Source organism: Oncorhynchus kisutch, linkage group LG25, assembly GCF_002021735.2.
Source record: "Oncorhynchus kisutch isolate 150728-3 linkage group LG25, Okis_V2, whole genome shotgun sequence".
Taxonomy (NCBI): domain Eukaryota; kingdom Metazoa; phylum Chordata; class Actinopteri; order Salmoniformes; family Salmonidae; genus Oncorhynchus; species Oncorhynchus kisutch.
The window spans coordinates 31,976,932-32,004,588 of record NC_034198.2 but is presented as its reverse complement, the minus strand read 5'-3'; the positions used below and the strand labels follow the sequence as shown (position 1 = coordinate 32,004,588).

At 45.4% G+C, this 27,657-nt stretch overlaps 1 protein-coding gene across 3 annotated transcripts; it reads left to right on the top strand.

The window, feature by feature from the left end:
• Positions 1-7,663: 7,663 nt before the first annotated feature.
• On the top strand, positions 7,664-23,980 carry st3gal7 (ST3 beta-galactoside alpha-2,3-sialyltransferase 7). Of its 3 annotated transcripts, none has more exons than XM_020473552.2 (8): positions 7,664-7,914; positions 8,494-8,645; positions 8,853-8,973; positions 10,925-11,283; positions 11,608-11,794; positions 14,476-14,616; positions 23,164-23,313; positions 23,499-23,980. In XM_020473552.2, exons 2-8 carry the CDS (start codon positions 8,500-8,502, stop codon positions 23,583-23,585), a joined length of 1,191 nt encoding a protein of 396 aa, XP_020329141.1. In that variant the 5' UTR covers positions 7,664-7,914; positions 8,494-8,499; the 3' UTR covers positions 23,586-23,980. The 3 variants fall into 3 exon arrangements, with proteins under 3 accessions (XP_020329141.1, XP_031661061.1, XP_031661060.1); XM_031805201.1 differs by having other exon boundaries at positions 7,747-7,914; positions 23,164-23,220; XM_031805200.1 differs by having other exon boundaries at positions 7,758-7,914; positions 8,250-8,645.
• Positions 23,981-27,657: the final 3,677 nt, after the last annotated feature.

Genomic DNA, 27,657 nt, shown 5'->3' with positions numbered 1-27,657 from the left:
ATTGTACTTATTTCTGCGCCTGCTGTAACATCTATTAATCGGTGTACGCGACTGTTAGGTGCCTCCTAAGAAGAGGTAGGTGCAGGAGAGCAAAGACTTGCCAGTGGCACAGTCGTTTATTATAAAGTCCCAACCCAACAACAACAGGTGGGGAAACACACCCCAACGAAGTCGTCACACCTAGAGAAAATCACGAAATGCACCCCAACGAAGTCGCCACACCTAGAGAAAATCACGAAACGCACCGCAACGAAGTCGCCACACCTAGAGAAAATCACGAAACGCACCCCAACGAAGTCGCCACACCTAGAGAAAATCACGAAACGCACCCCAACGAAGTCGCCACACCTAGAGAAAATCACGAAACGCACCCCAACGAAGTCGCCACACCTAGAGAAAATCACGAAACGCACCCCAACGAAGTCGCCACACCTAGAGAAAATCACGAAACACACCCCAACGAAGTCGCCACACCTAGAGAAAATCACGAAACGCACCCCAACGAAGTCGCCACACCTAGAGAAAATCACGAAACACACCCCAACGAAGTCGCCACACCTAGAGAAAATCACGAAACGCACCCCAACGAAGTCGCCACACCTAGGGAAAATCACGAAACACACCCCAACGAAGTCGCCACACCTAGAGAAAATCACGAAACGCACCCCAACGAAGTCGCCACACCTAGAGAAAATCACGAAATGCACCCCAACGAAGTCGCCACACCTAGAGAAAATCACGAAACGCACCCCAACGAAGTCGCCACACCTAGAGAAAATCACGAAACGCACCCCAACGAAGTCGCCACACCTAGAGAAAATCACGAAACACACCCCAACGAAGTCGCCACACCTAGGGAAAATCACGAAACGCACCCCAACGAAGTCGCCACACCTAGAGAAAATCACGAAACACACCCCAACGAAGTCGCCACACCTAGAGAAAATCACGAAACGCACCCCAACGAAGTCGCCACACCTAGGGAAAATCACGAAACGCACCCCAACGAAGTCGCCACACCTAGAGAAAATCACGAAACGCACCCCAACGAAGTCGCCACACCTAGGGAAAATCACGAAACACACCCCAACGAAGTCGCCACACCTAGGGAAAATCACGAAACACACGAAGGAGAAACCTCTACTCCTAATACAGTACCAACGGTACAACGACTGTGAGAAACAAAAAACGAATAATTCCGCACAAAGACTAGCAAGCAGCGGAGGTTAATAAACCCACCCAAATGAACTAATAGGACACAGTTGTAAACAAATCAGACAGACAAAAACGGAAAGGAAAAATGGATCGGTGGCATCTAGTATGTCGGTGCTGACGACTGCCGAGCGCCGCCCGAACAGGGAGAGGAGCCACCTTCTAGTAGGCCGGCGATGCCGACTGCTGAGCACCGCCCGAACAGGGAGAGGAACCACCTTCTAGTAGGCCGGCGCTGACGACTGCCGAGCACCACCCGAACAGGGAGAGGAGCCACCTTCTAGTAGGCCGGTGCTGACGACTGCCGAGCGCCGCCCGAACAGGGAGAGGAACCACCTTCTAGTAGGCCGGCGCTGACGACCGACGAGCGCCACTCGAACAGGGAGAGGAGCCACCTTCTAGTAGGCCGGCGCTGACGACCACCGAGCACCGCCCGAACAGGGAGAGGAGCTACCTTCTAGTAGGCCGGTGCTGACGACCGCCGAGCACCACCCGAACAGGGAGAGGAGCCACCTTCTAGTAGGCCGGCGCTGACGACCACCGAGCACCGCCCAAAAAGGGAGAGGAGCCACCTTCTAGTAGGCCGGCGCTGACGACCACTGAGCACCGCCCGAACAGGGAGAGAAGCCACCTTCTAGTAGGCCGGCGCTGACAACCACTGAGCACCGCCCGAACAGGGAGAGGAGCCACCTTCTAGTAGGCCGGCGCTGACGACCACTGAGACCGCCCGAACAGGGAGAGGAGCCACCTTCTAGTAGGCCGGCGCTGACGACCACTGAGACCGCCCGAACAGGGAGAGGAGCCACCTTCTAGTAGGCCGGCGCTGACGACCACTGAGACCGCCCGAACAGGGAGAGGAGCCACCTTCTAGTAGGCCGGCGCTGACGACCACTGAGACCGCCCGAACAGGGAGAGGAGCCACCTTCTAGTAGGCCGGCGCTGACGACCACTGAGACCGCCCGAACAGGGAGAGGTGCCACCTTCTAGTAGGCCGGCGCTGACGACCACTGAGACCGCCCGAACAGGGAGAGGAGCCACCTTCTAGTAGGCCGGTGCTGACGACCACTGAGACCGCCCGAACAGGGAGAGGAGCCACCTTCTAGTAGGCCGGCGCTGACGACCACTGAGACCGCCCGAACAGGGAGAGGAGCCACCTTCGGTGGAAGTCGTGACAGTGACCAGTAAACGTTGATTTGTTATATACAGTATATATCTGATCTTGTCAATAACATATTTTTATTTTATTTACTGTGAAGTAAAATCATAATAGTCATCGTCATAGTAGTACATTCAAGAGTGGTGTAGCGGTCTAAGGCACTGCATCTCAGTGCTTGAGGCATCACTTCAGTGTCACTACAGACAGCCTGGTTCGATTCCACGCTGTATCACAACTGGCCATGATTGGGAGTCCCATACGTTAGGGCAGCGCACAATTTGCCCAGCGTCGTCCAGGTTTGGCAGGTGTAGGCTGTCATTGTAAATAATAACTTGTTCTTAACTGACTTGCCTGGTTAAATTGATAAAATTATAATAATTAAAATATATATAATACCTTTTATGTTTCTATTTTTCAGACTTACATTTGAATGATGTAGTTCTCTAAATCTGTAGTAGACAAGCCAGTGTAAAATCTATAGGTTTACCAGACAGTTAAGTGATTATCGATTAAGAGCAGTTGGATTAAGTAATGGTAAAATGTATTTTAGAAAATGAGAAAATAATCATATCAAAAGTGATGTGAGCATTGCATTGTGAAACAAAATGACTTTATATGAACATGTATTGTAATGTGAAACATTTATTTCTAGATAAAACACTGATTACGTTTTGTGAAAAAGTGACTTATGATTTTGTGTGTTGAATTGTCAATTGAAAATGTGCTTAAAGTTTTGGAAAACTGCCTGTTTGATGTTTTTTGCATTTTGTACTAAGAGTTGTGAAAATGTACCACATACCTGCACTAAATATTACACTAAAGCGATGAACAAAAGTGTAACATGAGATTAGTGGTAAATATAATGTATAACTAACAAGCTAATTTCCCTCTAGTGCTGAACTGCTGGTGTAAGAAAGTATAAATGAAGTCATTCATTAAAATCTGTGAATCCCAAATGTGTCTGCTTGTAGAGGAAGGTGATATGTAACTCTGCTCTCTCCCTGGAGCCAGTATTAAACAATCTGTTGAGGGCCATGGATCATAGAGGAATCTACAACACTTGTCCATGCAATATCATGTATTTTTGCACGGACTAGTCAAATGAATCATTGCAAACTGAAATGATGATATTAGAAGGGTAAAAACATGAACCAATAAAAACAAAAATCCTGAAGTAAAATCCTTGCAGACACCATGACATTGAAATGTCTATGAAAGTGTCTATGAAACAAAACACATGTCTAATCAAGGCTTTCTTTATATTTCAGTAATTACTTAGCAATGTTCTATAGATAGTCTACTGTAGGTCAGAGGTCAGGCTGTTAAGTTAATAAGCTGTTAAACTATTTCAGAAGCAGCAACGGGTCATGTGGTTATAGATACCTCAGATAACTATAGGTCACGCCAGGGGGAGAACTACCCCCTCTCATTGAAGCCATGAAGTTCATGGCCGACCAGAGAACTGCAGGCTGTTGTTTTCAGAAAGCAGTATCCCCCTATGTACTGAATGGGAAAATGGCAATCTTCGTGGTCAATATTTGTGTGAATGAAATTAAAATTTGAAGACAGTCACAGTATCAATAATTGCTTCTATTACACCAGATGTACAGTATGTCCTTGAACGAATTATAAACAAATCTCACAAAGAACAAGTTAAAATGATACATTTGTTGCTACCGTCAGCCTGCAGTCCCCGGTCGGACTTAAACTTGAAATACTCAATGAGAGTGGGCAGTCGTCCTCCCCACTTCCTGAAGTGGTCGCCATTCTCCCCACTTCCAAGAAATGCCATCTTAGCAAGCTAAAACTGACTTCCTGAGCTTTAAATGGTGTGATGTCATTGATGGCTTTGTCCATTCTTATACAGTCAATGGGTCACACATAGTCACACAGTCACAGCAAAGGCTAGCTCAGGTCACTCAGCCTCACACACAGTTCACACCAGCTAATGCAAGTGCATGTACTGTATGTGTGGGTGTTTGTACACATGTTTATGTCTATGTTAAAATGTACAGTAGGATACGTCATTGTTTTAAAGGCCCAGATATTTTCCTGTGTTTTATATCATTTCCACACTATGAGGTTGAAAAAATACTGTGAAATTGTGAAAATGATGACAATGCCCTTTTAGTGTTGTTCGAAAAGATCTCCTGAAATTTCAGCCTGTTTTGGTGGAATGGAGTTTTGACCTTCCATTGTAACAGCACCAAGCGGTATATTAGTTAATAGACCAATTAGAAAGAGAGTTCCAAACCTCTCTACCAATAACAGATCGTTTCCAGTTTTCCCCTCCTTACTCAGTTCTAACATAATTCTTGCTTGAGAAATTTGCTTCGAAGCTATTTTTGTTTATTTTTAACCATTTTAAATGAAAACAAACTGTTACCCAGAAATGATTTGATATTGAGATTTTAAAAAGGCTGCATTGGACCGTTAAATACTCATCTGTGGCTAAATATGATGGCATTATTTGAGCTCTCAGGCAACTTTCTCAATGTAAAACATTTGTCTATTATGTCATGAATCGGATTCAGCCCTGATGCTCCCATCCATCTTCATTGGAGCCTTGGTTAGGAAAAGGTGTGAGGCACAGAAAGTATACAGCCTCGCAGGTTAGTGTCTCACTAGCCATCTCAATAGAGTTCCCTTTCATTTGTCTTCCTGGATAGTCACCCGTTGAAGTGTTCTGGGGTAAGGAATGGGTTTTTTAATACACCATTGTTGTTTATCATAACGCAATGACGTGTTACCTATTTACTACTAGAATCTTGAGTTTAAAACGGGCTAAAAAAGTGCTCATTTCCCCCTACCTCAGACTTCTTGAGGTCCTGTTCTGCTGTCACATTGGTAGCCCACTGCACATCCTCCTCCATACTGGGATGTCCGTTCAGGGTTGAAATGGAAACAAAACGACAGAAACACAACCTGTGTTGGAAACAACTTCACAATTCTCACTTCCAATTTACATCTAACAGTTCTAACAGCTGAATAGCAAACAGATTGTCTGTCTAAACGTCAGTATAACCTGCTCAGGGGACCGGTTGGTTACCAGCTGGGATGTGGTAGTCCGGATGATCTTATACTTCCTGATTGGAATGTCAGGCTCACCAGGGGCATTGTGAAACCCTAGTAGACAGGTCTACTACTGTAGACCTGGAGTGTGTGTGTGTGTGTGTGTGTGCATGTGTGTGACCCCCCCCCCCCTTACACACACACACACACACACACACACACACACACACACACACACACACACACACACACACACACACACACACACACACACACACACACACACACACACACACACACACACACACTCTAGAGTCATGAACAGAGGGTGCATTCGTTCCACGAGATCTTAGTTTTACCCTGCCCCTGTGCCAGCCCTGTTAGCTGTTGTTTTACAAGGCCTCCAGACTCCAGGCCTGTAAACTCACAGTTTTGGACGATTACGTTATTTATAAGTGCGTCAAGTGATACCTTGTAAATATCGGCAAGGCTCAAACCGTGAAGCAACCAATCAGAGACCGGAGTCGAGGACCGTCCTTTAAGGATACAGTTAGACACAATTATCAGTCTGTTTATCAGTCTGTATCAAAAGCCTTTGTATGTTACAAATGTTGTCCCACACACACACACACACACACACACACACACACACACACACACACACACACACACACACACACACACACACACACACACACACACACACACACACACAGCACACCACCCTTTCACATGCACACCTTTGAAAAGCAGTTGATAGCAAAGGTCAGGCTAACATACTGAGCAGCCCACCACCAGAGCATGCTACTTATCTGAGCTGTAATAAATGTGTGATCCAGCAGGATGAGTCATGGTGATTGATATACATCTCAGGTTAAGAGGACATTAGAGAGCAGTAAATAAATATAGTTATTACTTAGGCTGTGTGTGTGTGAGACATCACCAGAACACTTGGGCCGAGAGCAGTGCACAGAACAAGCCTCAATATGAGTGCTCAGACGGATCAATGTAAAAAGTATTAGACAAAAGTTATTACATTTGTACAGATGGTCCCGTATTTCTCTACATACACTACCGTTCAAAAGTTTGGGGTCACTTACAAATGTCCTTGTTTTTGAAAGAAAAGCACAGCGCAAACTGGCCCTAACCAGAATAGAAAGAGGAGTGGGAGGCCCCGGTGCACAACTGAGCAAGAGGACAAGTACATTACACTGTCTAGTTTGAGAAACAGATGCCTCAAAAGTCATCAACTGGCAGCTTCATTAAATAGTACCTGCAAAACACCCATCTCAACTTCAACAGTGAAGAGGCGACTCCGGGATGAGGTCTTCTAGGCAGAGTTACAAAGAAAAAGCCATATCTCAGACTTGCCAATAAAAATAAATGATTAAGATTGAACAGAGGAACTCTGCCTAGAAGGTCAGCATCCCGGTGTCGCCTCTTCACTGTTGGCGTTGAGACGGGTGTTTTGCAGGTACTATTTAATGAAGCTAGATACTCAACTAGTCTAAAGAAGGCCAGTTTTATTGCTTCTTTATATAGAACAACAGTTTTCAGCTGTGCTAACATTATTGCAAAAGGTTTTTCTAATGATCATTTCGTCTTTTAAAATTATAAGCTAACACAACGTGCTATTGGAACACAGGAGTGATGGTTGCTGATAATGGGCCTATGTAGATATTCCATAAAATATCTGCTGTTTCAAGCTACAATAGTCATTTACAACATTAATAATGTCTACACTGTATTTCTATGTTATTTTAACAGACAAAAAATTTGCTTTTCTTTAAAAAACAAGGACATTTCTAAGTGACCCCAAACTTTTGAATGGTCGTGTACATTAGCATACACACACACACACACACACACACACACACACACACACACACACACACACACACACACACACACACACACACACACACACACACACACACACACACACACACACCCACCCACACACACACACACACACACACACACACACACACACACACACACACACACACACACACACACACACACACACACACACACACACACACACAGAGGTGCACATCCTCAATTTTCCAACGACACGCACACACACACACACACACACACACACACACACACACACACACACACACACACACACACACACACACACACACACACACACACACACACACACACTGGCTGTTGTTCCTGTGAGCCTGACCGTCTTACTGTGTAACAGTAGGTCAATTATTAATTTTCAGTTAGGAAGGAGGAGGCAGAGTTCACTGGTGCATAAACAGCATTACACGCTCTCTGACACAGATGTAGAATCAGCTCACCCTCACCTTAATCTTAACGTTTACCACAAGTAGTACAAACGCAAAACTGACCTTAGATCAGCGGTTAGGGACATCTTCAGTTAAGTGTGGCAGCCATTTTAGCTGATTATAGTAATTTGCTTGTTCGTCACCAGAGCATGGAGGACAGAAGAAGAACACCACAGACGACTGCTGTCTACAGACTTTCTCTAACATCTCTGAGCCCCTAGACTTTAGGTAGGTATTTTAGCTTAGTTTTTCTGATATGAAATATTTTGAATTGTTCTATTCAACCTTCATTTAGACAAGTTTGTCACTGAGATATGCCTTTGTTAAGTTTACTAGTGGCTGTGTGGAGTTAGCTAGCAATAGCACCCTTCAGTAAATATTGTCAATGTCTTGGTGTGGACAGTTTTAATGGATTTCAGGACAAGCACAGAAAAATAGGATCTCATCCCTAACCTTTCCCCTGGTGTGACACTAACCCTATAATAATTTAAAGGGTGTTTATTTTTGCACTGTAATGGAAATGCATGTATTGAATAGTCCAACTCTCACTGAGACACCCACAGGGAATGGGGACACAGACAGAAACATCATTGTCCAGCACCCCTGGAGCAGTTGGTGACAAGGGCACAGCAACAACGTTTTTCACAATGTCAGCTCCAGGACTCGAACCTAAATCTTGCGGTTACTGGCCCAACGCTTAAACCTCAAGGCTACCTGCCTCCCCTGCTGAATGGCCACAATCTGGCTGAACCCTAACCCTAGCCACAACCACAATCGTGATCCTACCTTTCCCTGGTCTGACCCCAGGTCAGCATGGTGACTCTGAAACACCTTAGTGTGGAGGACCCAGATGACTACAGCTCTCCTCCGGTGCCTGATGCTGACTTCACTGAGAAAACAGCTGTTACAGTTACACACAGGAGACCTACACCTGACACCAGGGAGATGCTACTCAGCAGGTATGGCTCTGTGTGTGTGTGTGTGTGTGTGTGTGTGTGTGTGTGTGTGTGTGTGTGTGTGTGTGTGTGTGTGTGTGTGTGTGTGTGTGTGTGTGTGTGTGTGTGTGTGTGTGTGTGTGTGTGTGTGTGTGTGGGTGTGTGTGTGTGTGTGTGTGTGTGTGGGTGTGTGTGTGTGTGTGTCATTCACGTATATCCTTTCTATTCCAGGACTAACAACCTAGCCTTGAGTCTAGTGCTGCTGGTGGGATGCTACTCTGCTATCCTGGTCCCTGCTCTTATACCTTCAGACCCTCTGTCAGGGGCTAACGACAACCAACACACTGACATGGTACTGAACACACACAAAAGCACATTCGGACGTTTACATACACCTTAGCCAAATTCATTTTAACTCAGTTTGTCACCATTCCTGACATTTAATCCTAGAAAAATTCCCTGTTTTAGGTCAGTTAGGATCACCACTTTATTTTAAGAATGTGAAATGTCAGAATTATAGTAGAGAGAGTGATTTATTTCAGCTTTTATTTCTTTCATTACAATCCCAGTGGGTCAGAGGTTTACATACACTCAAATTAGTATTTGGTAGCATTGCCATTAAATTGCTTAATGTGGGACAAATGTTTGGGTAGCCTCCCACAAGCTTCCCACAATAAGTTGGGGAATTACAGAGCTGCTGTAACTGAGTCAGGTTTGTAGGCCTCCTTGCTCGCACACGCTTTTTCAGTTCTGCCTATTTTCTATAGTATTGAGGTCAGGACTTGTGATGGTCACTCCAATACCTTGACTTTGTTGTCCTTAGGTCCTTAAAAAAAAAGTATGGAATTATGCTTGGGGTCATTGTCTATTTGGAAGACACATTTACGACCAAGCTTTAACTTTGACTGATGTCTTGAGATGTTGCTTCAATATATCCACATCATTTTCCTGCCTCATGATGCCATCTATTTTGTGAAGTGCACCAGTCCCCCCTGCAGCGAAGCACCCACACAACATGATGCTGTGCTACACGGTTGGGATGGTGTTCTTCGGCTTGCATGCCTCCCCCTTTTTCCTCCAAACATAACAATGGCTATTATGGTCACACAGTTCTATTTTTGTTTCATCAGACCAGAGGACATTTCTCTAAAAAGTACGATCTTCGTCCCCCTGTGCAGTTGCAAACCGTAGTCTGACTTTTTTATGATGGCTTTGGAGAAGTGGCTTCTTCCTTGCTGAGCGGCCTTTCAGGTTATGTCGATATAGGACATGTTTTACTGTGGATATAGATACTTTTGTACCTGTTCCCTCCAGCATCTTCACAAGGTCCTTTGCTGTTGTTCTGGGATTGATTTTCACTTTTTGCACCAAAGTACATTCATCTCTAAGAGACAAAACGCGTCTCCTTCCTAAGCGGTATGACGGCTCTGTGTTTCCATGCTGTTTATACTTGTGTACTATTGGTTGTACAGATGAACGTGGTACCTTCAGGCATTTGGAAATTGCTCCCAAGGATGAACCAGACTTGTGGAGATCTACAGTTGTTTTGGCTGATTTCTTTTGATTTTCCCATGATGTCAAAGAGGCACTGAGTTTGAAGGTAGGCCTTGAAATACATCTACAGGTACACCTCCAATTGACTCAAATGATGTCAATTAGCCTATCAGAAGCTTCTAATGCCATGACATAATTTTCTGGAATTTTCCAAGCTGTTTAAAGGCACAGTGTATGTAAACTTCTGACCCACTGGAATTGTGATACAGTGAATTATATGTGAAATAATCTTTGTCTAAACAATTGTTGGAAAAATGACTTGTGTCATGCACAAAGTAGATGTCCTAACCTACTTGCCAAAACTATAGTTTGTTAACAAGAAATTTGTGGAGTGGTTGAAAAACTAGTTTTAATGACTCCAACCTAAGTGTATGTAAACTTCCGACTTCAACTATATATTTGGGTGCGTGTTGTGTGGATTAAACTGAACTGATTTCTCTTACTCTAGTCTGTGCTGTAGGACTTATTGAACTCCCACTCCCTCTCCCCTCTCCCTCTCCTCCAGGTCATACTAAACTCCCCCTCCCACTTCCCTCTCCTCTCTCCTACACGTCTTACTAAACTCCCCGACTCTCTCCCCTCTCCCCTCTCTTTCAGGTCATACTAAACTCCCTGTCCCTCACCCTTCTCCCCTCTCCTCTCTCTTCCAGGTCTTACTAAACTCCCCCTCCCACTTCCCTCTCCTCTCTCCTCCAGGTCGTACTAAACTCCCCGTCTCTCTCCCCTCTCACCTCTCCTCTCTCCTCCAGGTATTACTAAACCGCTCTGCCTCCCTGCTTGTGCAGCCCTGCCATCCGGGCTGGTGTGTGTCTCGTCTCCTCTCCCTGGACTCCTCCTCAGACCTCCAGAACATCCCCGTGTTCCTCCAGTCGGGGATTGCAGCAGACAGGCCTATTCCCTGGGACTTGGCTCCTCCCCTGGGCCTCCAGGGCTGTGACGAGAGGGTGTCTAGGGCCCTGGCCTCTCTAACTCATCCAGGCCTGCCCCCATCCCTGGAGGGGAGAGGTAGGGGTGGGGGCTGTAGGAGGTGTGTGGTGGTGGGCAGTGGAGGGGTGCTACATGGAAGCCACCTGGGATCCCATATTGACCAGTATGATGTCATCATCAGGTGAATTACCAATCAAACATACAATCAATGTAATTGTAAAAGAAGCGCAATCTTTTTAAATCAGATAATATTTTACATGACCCCTACTGTACCTCCTAAGTGACAATCTGTTTCTGATATTATAACCAATCCCGTCTTTAGTTTTCCAGACTGCTAAAATAAATACATCTAAGGAACCAAACTAACCTCTACCACTCCTGGTCACTAAGGGGATATACTGGATTAGATTAGTATTTTCTGAAGCTGTGGTTTCCTTCTTCTCCTCTCTCGCCTCCTTCCCCTCCTCTTTCTCCTTCCCCTTCACACTCTTCTTTGTCCTCTCAGGATGAACAATGCCCCAGTGTCAGGGTTTGAGAGGGACGCAGGCTCCAGGACCACTGTCCGTTTGATGTACCCAGAGGGAGCTCCCCTTTCCCCCAGCGAGTACAGACACACCTCCCTGGTTACCCTGGTGGTCTACAAGTGCCTGGACCTGGACTGGCTCACCTCTGTCATCACCAAACAGCCTCTGGTGGGAAAGTGTTTACTACCTGTTTGTTTCCCTGTCAGAGACACAGTGGCTTGAGGAATTTTAGTGCAGATTTTCAGACAGAAAAGGACTTCTAAAGTAGCTTCTATACATTCTGCTGTCCATAGACAGGCTTGGGTAGCTTACTTTCCGTTACATTACTACTTACCTGTCCAAGATTTCTATCAGTTACGTAACATTTTGGATTACCCTAACATAATTTGCATTTTCAGTTACTTCATTTGGTATGCTGTCATAGTGGTCTCTGACTTGTTGTCAGACTCACTCAGGTGGAATAAACTTAAAGGTCAATTGCACTTCCTGATTTGGCCTTGTTTTTCATCAATGTTCATTAAGAAATGCTAGCGGCCATGAGCGAAGGCAAACGAGAGTTGTGTTGGGGGTGTGGTTTGATGTGGGTGTTTCATGGGTCTGTCTTTGCCATTCAATCAAAACCTACAAGGACAGTAGCTAGCCAGTTTGAGTTTAAACATTATTGAAAGAAAGCTGGCGAAATGCATCAAACATGTCAGGTTTGCTTGATTATGAGCTAGCTAGCTAACGTTAGCTAACGTTTCCCAGAAAACACGGTGCCTCCACGTGTTAATAGGCAAACAGGGGTATGAATTGTTGACATAATTGTAAACTAACCTTCATTTACTCGTTGTGACACATTCAGACTCTAAACTCCGTTTTAGACGAGACTGACTTTATGACCAAAATGATCCTATTTGCACTTTGCACTCAATTTTCATAAACATCCTTTCTGAATTTAAAGTAATCCAAGAAGAAATAACCTAGTTTTTCAAAAGTATCTGTAATCAGATTACAATATTTGTAATGCCCTGACCATAGTAAGCTGTTTATTCTCTGTGTTGGTTGGGGCGTGATAGTGACTTGCGTGGGTCATCTAGGGGAATTTGTAATTCTATGGTGGCCTGATATGGTTCCCAATCAGAGGCAGCTGTTTATCGTTGTCTCTGATTGGGGATCATATTTAGGTAGCCATTTCCTCATATGGTATTTGTGGGATCTTGTCTTCAGTTAGTTGCCTGTGTGCAATCCAGTAGCTTCATGTTTCGTTTGGTAGTTTGTTGTTTTTGTTCGGTGTTCATTTATTAAAGGAATATGTACGCCTACCACGCTGTACCTTGGTCCAATCATTATAACGATCGTGACAGAAGATCCCACCAAAAAAGGACCAAGCAGCGTGGCTAGGAGGAGTGGACATGGGAGGACATCCTGATGGAGAATGACCCTGGACGCAGGCCGGAGAGTATCGCCGTCCAAGGGAGCAGATGGAGGCAGCGATAGAGGAACGGCGACGGTACGAGGAGTTAAATCGGGGAGGTAGGCCACAAATTTGGGGAGGGGGGGGGGCACATGGAGCAGTCGGTGGAGCCGAGCAGTGAACCAGAGCCAGTCTGGGAGAAGAAGGAGTATTCGGAGGAGAGAGAAATGCACGGATTTGGAATAAAGGAACGTGTTGTCAGTTTGGTGCCACCTGAGTCAGCTCCCCGTACTTGTCTTGCAACATGTGTTAAAGTTCCGGAACAATTGATGCCGGCTATACACACCAGGTCTCCAGTGTACCTTTACAACACAGTGCGTCCTGTGCCAACTCCTCGCACTCTCCCTCAAGTGTGCTTTCCCAGTCAGGTGTGTCCTGTTCCTGCTCCTCGCACTCGCCCTGAGGTGCGTATCACCAGCCCGGTGCCACCTGTACCGGTCCTGTGCATCAGGCCTCCAGTGCGCCTCCACAGTCCAGTACGTCCTGTGCTTCCTCCCAACACTCGCCCTGAGGTGCGTGTCACCAGCACGGTACCTCTAGTGCCGGCACCACGCATCAGGCCTCCAGTGCGCCTCCACAGTCCTGAGCTTCCGGCGACAGTTTCCAGTCCAGAGCTTCCGGCGACAGTTTCCAGTCCGGAACCTCCAACGACGGTCCACAGTCTGGAACCTCCTGAGACGGTCTGCGGTCCGGAACCACCAGCGAAGGTTGGCGGTCCAGAGCCTAAAGCGACGGTCGGCGGTCCAGAGCCTTCAGCAGGGGTTCTCAGTACAGAGCCTCCTACGACGATCTACGGTCCAGAGCCTCCGGCGATGATTCCCGCACCAGAGCCGCCATGGTGGAAGACGTATCTGCGAGTGGAGTGGGTACTTTGCCCCGCACCGGAGCCGCCCCCGACGCCCTGTGTCATCCATCATAGATGCCCACCCGGACCCTCCCCTATTGAGTCAGGTTTTGCAGTCGAAGTCCGCACCTTTGGGGGGGGGGGGGGTGGTACTGTAACGCCCTGACCATAGTAAGCTGTTTATTCTCTCTGTTGGTTGGAGCGTGATAGTGACTTGGGCATGTCATCTAGGTGAATTTGTATTTCTATGGTGGCCTGATATGGTTCCCAATCAGAGGCAGCTGTTTATCGTTGTCTCTGATTGGGTAGCAATTTCCTCATTTGGTATTTGTGGGATCTTACAGTTAGTTGCCTGTGTGCACAGCAGTAGCTTCAAGTTTAATTTGGTAGTTTGTTGTTTTTGTTTGGTCTTCATTTATTAAAGGAATATGTACACCTAGTTTTTTTCTAATCAGATTACATGCAACTGATTACTCCCCAAACCTGTCTATGTTTGTGTTCTAGAGCTGTTTCTGAACTGGTTCTGCTTCCTGTGGTTGTGTTGTCTAGAGCTGGTGGTCCAAGCTGTGGTTCTGGAGAGACATAGTGGAGAACATTCCTCTGAAGCCGGAGAACATCCAGATACTCAACCCAGAGATCATGCACAAGACAGGCATAGCACTGACAGGATACACACAGCAACAGAGGAAGGTTAGTACTACTGATACACACAGCAACAGAGGAAGGTTAGTACTACTACCACTGATACACACAGCAACAGAGGAAGGTTAGTACTGATACACACAGCAACAGAGAAGATTACTACTACTGATACACACAGCAACAGAGGAAGGTTAGTACTACTGATACACACAGCAACAGAGGAAGGCTACTACTACTGATACACACAGCACAGAGGAAGGTTACTACTACTGATACACACAGCAACAGAGGAAGGTTACTACTACTGATACACACAGCAAACACACAGCAAAGCTCCCAAGATGGCGTAGCAGTAAGACGTCCTGTCGTGTCGTGTCCCTTGTATATATCGTTTTTTTTCCTTTTCGTTTTTACATATTTTTCTTCGCATATCCTTTAAAACTTTTTTGGCTAAACTTCAGCTTCTAAATACTCTCCTGCAACCCGCCTCACCCAATGTAGCTATTTTCCCTAAAGTATTTATATTTACTTCGGATCCGGACCCCCTAAACTGAAGCTAGCCAGCTAACTACCAGCTATGCTAGCGGTCTTCAGCTAACCGGTCATCAGTTAACCTCTAGCTCGGAAAGCTCTCGCCAGTTCGAACAACGCGACTCTAACCAGAGCATAACGGACCTATTTATTTTTTTATCCCCGGATTCCCACCGCAAACGGAACATTTTTCAGCTGGATCTTGACAACTAGCTATCTAGCTAAACCGCAACCCCGGATGATTACTCCTGGCTAGCGTTTCCACCCACTTAGCTTGAAGCTAGCCCAACCAGAGCCCCTGTGCTACCACCGTAGCATACTCCTGGGCTACAATACCCGGACCCACGACCGGTCTATCGATGTCACCGCATGAAGAGGAATAAACAGACTCCCCCAAAGGCTAACTCTCTAGCCCTTGCTATCTCTTTGCTTGCTAACTCGGCCTGCTAACTGCTAGCTTGTTTAGCCCCGGCCTACTAACTGTTAGCTTGTTAGCACAGGCCTGCTAACCGTCTGAATCGCCGCGTCCCAAACACTCACTGGACCCATATTTACTTTATATCTCTTTTCGATTTTTAATTTGTTTATACCTTCCGGTAACCTGCCTCACCCAATGTGATACGGAATCGCTATTATTTTTAATTTTTAGAACACACTCAAGAACCTCCAGAAGCTAACCAGCTAACTAGCTACAAGCTATTTAGTCATTGTTAGTTTTTTTTAACCTGGATAACACTCGCCAGTCCAGCTTCCCTGCCCCATCCACCGCTGCCCCCTGGACACTGATCACTTGGCTACATAGCTGATGCACGCTGGACTGTCCATTAATCACGGTACTCCATTCTGCTTGTTTATGTTTTATCTGTCGGCCCCGTTGCCTAGTCAACGCCATTTTACCTGCTGTTGTTGTGCTAGCTGATTAGCTGTTGTTGTCTCACCTACTGTTTTAGCTAGCTCTCCCAATTCAACACCTGTGATTACTGTATGCCTCGCTGTATGTCTCTCTCAAATGTCAATATGCCTTGTATACTGTTGTTCAGGTTAGTTATCATTGTTTTAGTTCACAATGGAGCCCCCAGTTCCACTCTTCATACCCCTGATACCTCCTTTGTCCCACCTCCCACACATGCGGTGACCTCACCCATTACAACTAGCATGTCCAGAGATACAACCTCTCTCATCATCACCCAGTGCCTGGGCTTACCTCCGCTGTACCCGCACCTCACCATACCCCTGTCTGCGCATTATGCCCTGAATATATTCTACCATGCCCAGAAACCTCCTCCTCTTATTCTCTGTCCCCAACGCTCTAGGCGACCAGTTTTGATAGCCTTTAGCCGCACCCTCATACTACTCCTCTCTGTTCCGCGGGTGATGTGGAGGTAAACCCAGGCCCTGCATGTCCCCAGGCACCCTCATTTGTTGACTTCTCTGATCGAAAAAGCCTTGGTTTCATGCATGTCAACATCAGAAGCCTCCTCCCTAAGTTTGTTTACTCACTGCTTTAGCACACTCTGCTAACCCTGATGTCCTTGCCGTGTCTGAATCCTGGCTCAGGAAGGCCACCAAAAATTCTGAGATTTCCATACCCAACTATAACATCTTCCGTCAAGATAGAACTGCCAAAGGGGGAGGAGTTGCAGTCTACTGCAGAGATAGCCTGCAAAGTAATGTCATACTTTCCAGGTCCATACCCAAACAGTTCGAACTACTAATTTTGAAAATTACTCTCTCCAGATATAAGTCTCTCACTGTTGCCGCCTGCTACCGACCCCCCTCAGCTCCCAGCTGTGCCCTGGACACCATTTGTGAATTGATCGCCCTCCATCTAGCTTCAGAGTTTGTTCTGTTAGGTTACCTAAACTGGGATATGCTTAACACCCCGGCAGTCCTACAATCTAAGCTAGATGCCCTCAATCTCACACAAATCATCAAGGAACTCACCAGGTACAACCCTAAATCTGTAAACAAGGGAACCCTCATAGACGTCATCCTGACCAACTGGCCCTCCAAATACACCTCCGCTGTCTTCAACCAGGATCTCAGCGATCACTGCCTCATTGCCTGTATCCGCTACGGAGCCGCAGTCAAACGACCACCCCTCATCACTGTCAAACGCTCCCTAAAACACTTCTGTGAGCAGGCCTTTCTAATCGACCTGGCCCGGGTATCCTGGAAGGACATTGACCTCATCCCGTCAGTTGAGGATGCCTGGTCATTCTTTAAAAGTAACTTCCTCACCATTTTAGATAAGCATGCTCCGTTCAAAAAATGCAGAACTAAGAACAGATACAGCCCTTGGTTCACTCCAGACCTGACTGCCCTCGACCAGCACAAAACCATCCTGTGGCGGACTGCAATAGCATCGAATAGTCCCCGCGATATGCAACTGTTCAGGGAAGTCAGGAACCAATACACGCAGTCAGTCAGGAAATCTAAGGCCAGCTTCTTCAGGCAGAAGTTTGCATCCTGTAGCTCCAACTCCCAAAAGTTCTGGGACACTGTGAAGTCCATGGAGAGCAAGAGCAACTCCTCCCAGCTGCCCACTGCACTGAGGCTAGGTAACACGGTCACCACCGATAAATCCATGATTATCGAAAACTTCAACAAGCATTTCTCAACGGCTGGCCATGCCTTCCGCCTGGCTACTCCAACCTCGGCCAACAGCTCCGCCCCCCCCCCCGCAGCTACTCGCCCAAGCCTCTCCAGGTTCTCCTTTACCCAAATCCAGATAGCAGATGTTCTGAAAGAGCTGCAAAACCTGGACCCGTACAAATCAGCTGGGCTTGACAATCTGGACCCTCTATTCCTGAAACTATCCGCCGCCATTGTCGCAACCCCTATTACCAGCCTGTTCAACCTCTCTTTCATATCGTCTGAGAACCCCAAGGATTGGAAAGCTGCCGCAGTCATCCCCCTCTTCAAAGTGGGAGACACCCTGGACCCAAACTGTTACAGACCTATATCCATCCTGCCCTGCCTATCTAAGGTCTTCGAAAGCCAAGTCAACAAACAGGTCACTGACCATCTTGAATCCCACCGTACCTTCTCCGCTGTGCAATCTGGTTTCCGAGCCGGTCACGGGTGCACCTCAGCCACACTCAAGGTATTAAACGATATCATAACCGCCATCGATAAAAGACAGTACTGTGCAGCAGTCTTCATCGACCTTGCCAAGGCATTCGACTCTGTCAATCACCATATTCTTATCGGCAGACTCAGTAGCCTCGGTTTTTCGGATGACTGCCTTGCCTGGTTCACCAATTACTTTGCATACAGAGTTCAGTGTATCAAATTGGAGGTCATGCTGTCCGGTCCTCTGGCAGTCTCTATGGGGGTGCCACAGGGTTCAATTCTTGGGCCGACTCTTTTCTCTGTATATATCAATGATGTTGCTCTTGCTGCGGGCGATTCCCTGATCCACCTCTACGCAGACGACACCATTCTATATACTTCCGGCCCGTCCTTGGACACTGTGCTATCTAACCTCCAAACGAGCTTCAATGCCATACAACACTCCTTCCGTGGCCTCCAACTGCTCTTAAACGCTAGTAAAACCAAATGCATGCTTTTCAACCGATCGCTGCCTGCACCCGCATGCCCGACTAGCATCACCACCCTGGATGGTTCCGACCTTGAATATGTGGACATCTTTAAGTACCTAGGTGTCTGGCTAGACTGTAAACTCTCCTTCCAGACTCATATCAAACATCTCCAATCGAAAATCAAATCAAGAGTCGGCTTTCTATTCCGCAACAAAGCCTCCTTCACTCACGCCGCCAAACTTACCCTAGTAAAACTGACTATCCTACCGATCCTCGACTTCGGCGATGTCATCTACAAAATTGCTTCCAACACTCTACTCAGCAAACTGGATGCAGTTTATCACAGTGCCATCCGTTTTGTCACTAAAGCACCTTATACCACCCACCACTGCGACTTGTATGCTCTAGTCGGCTGGCCCTCGCTACATATTCGTCGCCAGACCCACTGGCTCCAGGTCATCTACAAGTCCATGCTAGGTAAAGCTCCGCCTTATCTCAGTTCACTGGTCACGATGGCAACACCCATCCGTAGCACGCGCTCCAGCAGGTGTATCTCACTGATCATCCCTAAAGCCAACACCTCATTTGGCCACCTTTCGTTCCAGTACTCTGCTGCCTGTGACTGGAACGAATTGCAAAAATCGCTGAAGTTGGAGACTTTTATCTCCCTCACCAACTTCAAACATCTGCTATCTGAGCAGCTAACTGATCGCTGCAACTGTACATAGTCTATTGGTAAATAGCCCACCCATTTTCACCTACCTCATCCCCATACTGTTTTTATTTATTTACTTTTCTGCTCTTTTGCACACCAATATCTCTACCTGTACATGACCATCTGATCATTTATCACTCCAGTGTTAATCTGCAAAATTGTAATCATTCGCCTACCTCCTCATGCCTTTTTGCACACAATGTATATAGACTCCCCTTTTTTTTTCTTTTTTTTTCTACTGTGTTATTGACTTGTTAATTGTTTACTCCATGTGTAACTCTGTGTTGTCTGTTCACACTGCTATGCTTTATCTTGGCCAGGTCGCAGTGGCAAATGAGAACTTGTTCTCAACTAGCCTACCTGGTTAAATAAAGGTGAAATAAAAAAAATAAAAACAGAGGAAGGTTAGTACTACTGATACACACAGCAACAGAGGCAGGTTACTACTACTGATACACACAGCAACAGAGGAAGGTAACTACTACTGATACACACAGCAACAGAAGAAGGTTATTACTACTGATATACACAGCAACAGAGGAAGGTTACTACTACTGATACACACAGCAAGAGAGGAAGGTTACTACTACTGATACACACAGCAACAGAGGAAGGTTACTACTACTGATACACACAGCAACAGAGGAAGGTTACTACTACTACTGATACACACAGCAACAGAGGAATGTTACTACTATTGATAGACACAGCAACAGAGGAAGGTTACTACTACTGATACACACAGCAACAGAGGAAGGTTAGTACTGATATACACAGCAACAGAGGAAGGTTAGTACTGATACACACAGCAACAGAGGAAGGTTACTACTACTGATACACACAGCAACAGAGGAAGGTTACTACCACTACTGATACACACAGCAACAGAGGAAGGTTACTACTATTGATACACATAGCAACAGAGGAAGGTTAGTACTACTGATACACACAGCAACAGAGGAAGGTTACTACTACCGATACACACAGCAACAGAGGAAGGTTAGTACTACTGATATACACAGCAACAGAGGAAGGTTACTACTACTACTGATACACACAGCAACAGAGGAAGGTTACTACTACTACTGATACACATAGCAACAGAAGAAGGTTACTACTATTGATACACACAGCAACAGAGGAAGGTTAGTACTGATACACACAGCAACAGAGGAAGGTTACTACTACTGATACACACAGCAACAGAGGAAGGTAACTACTACTGATACACACAGCAACAGAGGAAGGTTACTACTACTGATACACACAGCAACAGAGGAAGGTAACTACTACTGATACACACAGCAACAGAGGAAAGTTACTACTACTGATACACACAGCAACAGAGGAAGGTTACTACTACTGATACACACAGCAACAGAGGAAGGTAACTACTACTGATACACACAGCAACAGAGGAAGGTTACTACTACTGATACACACAGCAACAGAGGAAGGTTACTACTACTGATACACACAGCAACAGAGGAAGGTTACTGCTACTGATACACACAGCAACAGAGGAAAGTTAGTACTGATGCACACAGCAACAGAGGAAGGTTAGTACTACTGATACACACAGCAACAGAGGAAGGTTACTACTACTACTGATACACACAGCAACAGAGGAAGGTTAGTACTACTGATACACACAGCAACAGATGGAGGTTACTACTACTGATACACACAGCAACAGAGGAAGGTTAGTACTACTGATACACACAGCAACAGAGGAAGGTTACTACTACTGATACACACAGCAACAGAGGAAGGTTACTACTACTACTGATACACACAGCAACAGAGGAATGTTACTACTATTGATACACACAGCAACAGAGGAAGGTTACTACTACTGATACACACAGCAACAGAGGAAGGTTAGTACTGATACACACAGCAACAGAGGAAGGTTAGTACTGATACAAACAGCAACAGAGGAAGGTTACTACTACTGATACACACAGCAACAGAGGAAGGTTAGTACTACTACTGATACACACAGCAACAGAGGAATGTTACTACTATTGATACACACAGCAACAGAGGAAGGTTACTACTACTGATACACACAGCAACAGAGGAAGGTTAGTACTGATGCACACAGCAACAGAGGAAGGTTAGTACTACTGATACACACAGCAACAGAGGAAGGTTACTACTACTGATACACACAGCAACAGAGGAAGGTTACTACTACTGATACACACAGCAACAGAGGAAGGTTACTAATACTGATACACACAGCAACAGAGGAACGTTAGTACTGATACACACAGCAACAGAGGAAGGTTACTACTACTGATACACACAGCAACAGAGGAAGGTTATTACTGATACACACAGCAACAGAGGAAGGTTACTACTACTGATACACACAGCAACAGAGGAAGGTAACTACTACTGATACACACAGCAACAGAGGAAGGTAACTACTACTGATACACACAGCAACAGAGGAAGGTTACTACTACTGATACAGACAGCAACAGAGGAAGGCTACTACTACTGATACACACAGCAACAGAGGAAGGTTACTACTACTGATACACACAGCAACAGAGGAAGGTAACTACTACTGATACACACAGCAACAGAGGAACGTTAGTACTGATACACACAGCAACAGAGGAAGGTTACTACTACTGATACACACAGCAACAGAGGAAGGTAACTACTACTGATACACACAGCAACAGAGGAAGGTTACTACTACTGATACACACAGCAACAGAGGAAGGTTACTACTACTGATACACACAGCAACAGAGGAAGGTTACTACTACTGATATACACAGCAACAGAGGAAGGTTACTACTACTGATACACACAGCAACAGAGGAAGGTTACTACTACTGATACACACAGCAACAGAGGAAGGTTACTACTACTGATACACACAGCAACAGAGGAACGTTAGTACTGATACACACAGCAACAGAGGAAGGTTACTACTACTGATACACACAGCAACAGAGGAAGGTTACTACTACTGATACACACAGCAACAGAGGAAGGTTACTACTACTGATACACACAGCAACAGAGGAAGGTTACTACTACTGATACACACAGCAACAGAGGAAGGTTACTACTACTGATACACACAGCAACAGAATCATTTTAAAGGACATACAGGTAACTGCCAAAATAATGGAAACACCTGAGTAAATGAGGGATACAAAGTATATTGAAAGCAGGTGCTTCCACACAGGTGTGGTTCCTGAGTTAAATAAGCAATTAGCATCCCATCATGCTTAGGGTCATGTATAAAAACGCTGTGCAGGCCATAGTTTTTTTTCCATTATTTTGGCTACCATGGCTATGCCCCTATAAGATGACAATGAATGGTTTGATGAGCATGAAAACGATGTAAACCATATGCCATGGCCATCTCAGTCATCAGATCTCAACCCAACTGAACACTTATGGGAGATTCTGCAGCGGCACCATAGACAGTGTTTTCCACCACCATCAACAAATGATGGAATTTCTGTGTCTTATCCCTCCAAAAGAGTTCCAGACACTTGTAGAATGTCTGCCCAGGTGCAATGAAGCTGTTATGGCTTGTGGTGGCACAATGCCCTACTAAGACACTATGTTGGTGTTTCCTTTATTTTGGCAGTTTCATGTCCATGTACAGTATAAATGCATCCCCAATGGATGAATGTTGCAATCATTGAATGGCTCTCTCCACATGGTTTGCTTTAACATTTGGGTGGAAGTATTTCTTGTTAGATTGATGTAGTCTGAACACGAGTTAGCCTTAATAAACACTTAATTGCCATCCTCTCTTCTCTCCAGTTAGTTCCTACGTTAGGTGCCAGTGCGGTGGTGATGGCCCTACAGCTGTGTGATGAGGTGAGCCTGGCAGGGTTTGGTTATGACCTGCAGCATCCCGGTGCCAGACTACACTACTATGAGAGTCTAAGTATGGACGCCATCAAGGCCCAGGTACACTACAGTCTATAAGAGCAGTGGAGAGAGAAGGACAAACACTGATTGTTTGCTGTTTCCATCAAAACATTTGTTCGCTTGTGCTACTCGTAAGGTCCAGGTCAGAGAAGCACTTTGAATTATAAATATTTTTCAAATGAAAGTCTCTTAAGTATCTTCCTGTATTGATTGTCTTTGTCCAGGTAGTACATGATGTGAGCGCTGAGAAGCTCTTCCTCAGAGAGCTAGTGGCTGCAGGTGTCTTGACTGACCTCACAGGGGCGCTGTGACAAAGAGACAGTACCAGGGATGGACCCTGTTCTACCAGTTGTGGTTGGAGGTTAACTGCCTTGCTCAAGGACAGAACGGCAGATTTTTCCACCTTGCCGGCTCGGGGAACCAGCGACCTTTCTTAACCCCTGGTTCCTTTTCCTAGCATGATGATTCAACCAATCAAGGCTTAGTTGAAAAATGTACTATTATTATATACTATATTATGCACTATAAAAATGTATGCACCCATTACTGTAAGTCGCTTTGGATAAAGGTGTCTGCTAAATGTCATATGTAATTATTATATATTAAATGCCCAAAGCAGCCGTTTGTATATCAATATCAAATCATTTCTGGCTAACAGTTAAGTACCTTACTGTAATAGATTTAAATAAAAATGTGCCAAAAAATATTTCTCAAGTAAGAATTTAGCTAGGACTGTCTGGGAGTGGTCTGAGTGGGGAGGGAAAACTGAAAACTAGCTGTTATTGGCAGAGGTTTGGAACTCTCTTTGTTATTGGTCTATTAACTCATTTACTGCATGGTGACGCCAACATGGAATGCAGAAACACCCTCCTGTGCAAACCTGCTCATTAGAAGGTCATGTATAGATTGTATTTTCAACCAGCAACTATCAGGAAATAACACTGAACTCATTTGTACACTTTTTCAGTGATAGATTAATCAGCAAAATGATACAAAACCCTGGGAAAACAGACTTTTTGACTACACTGGGCCTTTAAGAACAAAAGATTGACCACCTCTGCACGACTTAACACAACCTGTCCCAACCTCAACACGTTGTAGTACCTTCCACAGCCTGCCCCTACCTAAACACATTGTAGTACAGTACCTTCCACAACCTGACCCTACCTCAACACATTGTAGTACCTTACACAACCTGTCCCTACCTCAACACATTGTAGTACCTTACACAACCTGTCCCTACCTCAACACATTGTAGTACCTTACACAACCTGTCCCTACCTCAACACATTGTAGTACCTTCCACAGCCTGCCCCTACCTCAACACGTTGTAGTACAGTACCTTCCACAACCTGACCCTACCTCAACACATTGTAGTACCTTACACAACCTGTCCCTACCTCAACACATTGTAGTACCTTACACAACCTGTTCCTACCTCAACACATTGTAGTACCTTACACAACCTGTCCCTACCTCAACACATTGTAGTACCTTCCACAACCTGACCCTACCTCAACACATTGTAGTACCTTCCACAGCCTGCTCCTATCTCAACACGTTGTAGTACAGTACCTTCCATAACCTGCCCCTACCTCAACACATTGTAGTACAGTACCTTCCACAACCTGACCCTACCTCAACACATTGTAGTACCTTACACAACCTGTCCCTACCTCAACACATTGTAGTACCTTACACAACCTGTCCCTACCTCAACACATTGTAGTACCTTACACAACCTGTCCCTACCTCAACACATTGTAGTACCTTCCACAGCCTGCCCCTACCTCAACACATTGTAGTACCTTCCACAACCTGCCCCTACCTCAACATATTATAGTACATTGTAGTACCTTCCACAACCTGCCCCTACCTCAACACATTGTAGTACCTTCCACAACCTGCCCCTACCTCAACACGTTGTAGTACCTTCCACAACCTGCCCCTACCTCAACACATTGTAGTACCTTCCACAGCCTGCCCCTACCTCAACACATTCTAGTACCTTCCACAACCTGACCCTACCTCAACACATTGTAGTACCTTCCACAACCTGCCCCTACCTCAACACATTGTAGTACCTTCCACAGCCTGCCCCTACCTCAACACATTGTAGTACCTTCCACAACCTGACCCTACCTCAACACATTGTAGTACCTTCCACAGCCTGCCCCTACCTCAACACATTGTAGTACAGTACCTTCCACAACCTGCCCCTACCTCAACACATTGTAGTACAGTACATTACACAACCTGCCCCTATCTCAACACATTATAGTACATTGTAGTACATTACACAACCTGCCCCTAACTCAACACATTATAGTGCATTGTAGTACATTACACAACCTGCCCCTAACTCAACACATTGTAGTACCTTCCACAACCTGCCCCTACCTCAACACGTTGTAGTACAGTACCTTACACAACCTTCCCCTACCTCAACATATTATAGTACATTGTAGTACCTTCAACAACCTGCCCCTACCTCAACACATTGTAGTACCTTACACAACCTGCCCCTATCTCAACACGTTGTAGTACAGTACCTTACACAACCTGACTCTACCTCAACATATTATAGTACATTGTAGTACCTTCCTCAACCTTCCCCTACCTCAACACATTATAGTACATTGCAGTACCTTACACAACCTGCCCCTACCTCAACACATTATAGTACATTGTAGTACCTTCCTCAACCTTCCCCTACCTCAACACAATATAGCACATTGTAGTACCTTACACAACCTGCCCCTATCTCAACACATTATAGTCCATTACACAACCTGCCCCTATCTCAACACATTATAGTACATTGTAGTGTCTTCCACAACCTGCCCCTTTCTCCACACATTATAGTACATTGTAGTGTCTTCCACAACTTGCCCCTACCTCAACACATTATAGTACATTGCAGTATCTTCCTCAACCTGCCCCCTACCTCAACACATTATAGTACATTGTAGTACCTTCCACAACCTGCCCCTATCTCAACACATTATAGTACATTGTAGTACATTACACAACCTGCCCCTATCTCAACACATTATAGTACATTGTAGTGTCTTCCACAACCTGCCCCTATCTCCACACATTATAGTACATTGTAGTGTCTTCCACAACCTGCCCCCTACCTCAACACATTATAGTACATTGCAGTATCTTCCTCAACCTGCCCCCTACCTCAACACATTATAGTACATTGTAGTACCTTCCACAACCTGCCCCTATCTCAACACATTATAGTACATTGTAGTACCTTCCACAACCTGCCCCTACCTCAACACATTATAGTACATTGTAGTGTCTTCCTCAACCTTCCCCTACTGACACATACATGCTGACATTTTCCCACTCCTCTACACAATTTACATTTAACCTGCCTACATATTACAAGGTTATGTACTCTACAGTGCCTATGATTTTTCTGTGTTACAAAGTGGCATTGAAATGTATTTAATTTAGTGGGTTCTTTTGTCACTGATCTACAGAAAAGTGAAAAGAAATTCCCCAAACAATGACAGATAACAATGACAGGTAAATCAGGGACAATCAAGGTGGAACAACATGGTTGTGGACGGAATTGCAGAATCTCCACATGAGACCTAGACGGAGTCTTAGGACAAAGTGAGGGAAATTATCTCTGAGAAATTGAAGATGGACCACAGGAAGTTAGAGGTGGAGCGCTCCCACAGGACTGGAAAACCTACCACCGGCCCGGGTGATAGGCCCAGGCCTATAGTGGTCAAGTTCCTGATGTTCAAGGACATGGTAGCTGTTCTGGAAAGAGCCAAGAACTTGAGAGGAACGTATATCTTCCTCAACGAGGACTATCCTGAAGCTGTGTGCCAGAAGAGGAAAGAACTGATCCCAGCCATGAAAGCTGCCAGAGCGCGTGGGGACATTGCTTAAATCCGCTATGACAGGCTCATTGTCCACCCTCCCTCCCAGAAGCCTGGACGGGATGAGAGAGCCGAGCCTATGGGTTCGTAGCTTCAACCCGACAGCACACACACACACACCAATTGATTAATGGACTGTTGAATCTATATATTTTTCTCTTGCTTTATTTGCTCTTTTCAGTATTATGTCTCTCTGATAAGCCTCCCAGGAAAGGGCTGAAAATAACCCATATTAATATATGTAGACTATATATGTAGTTCATGAAATCAATAACTTGATAACATCAGATAACATTCATATATTAGTCCTTTCTGAGACTCACTTAGATAATTCATTTGATGATACAGCAGTAGCAATACAAGGATATAACATCTATAGAAGAGACAGGAACGCTTATGAGGTGTTGTTGTATATATTCAGAGCCATATCACTGTAATGCTTAGAGAAGGTCTTATGTCAAGTGTTATTGAAGTG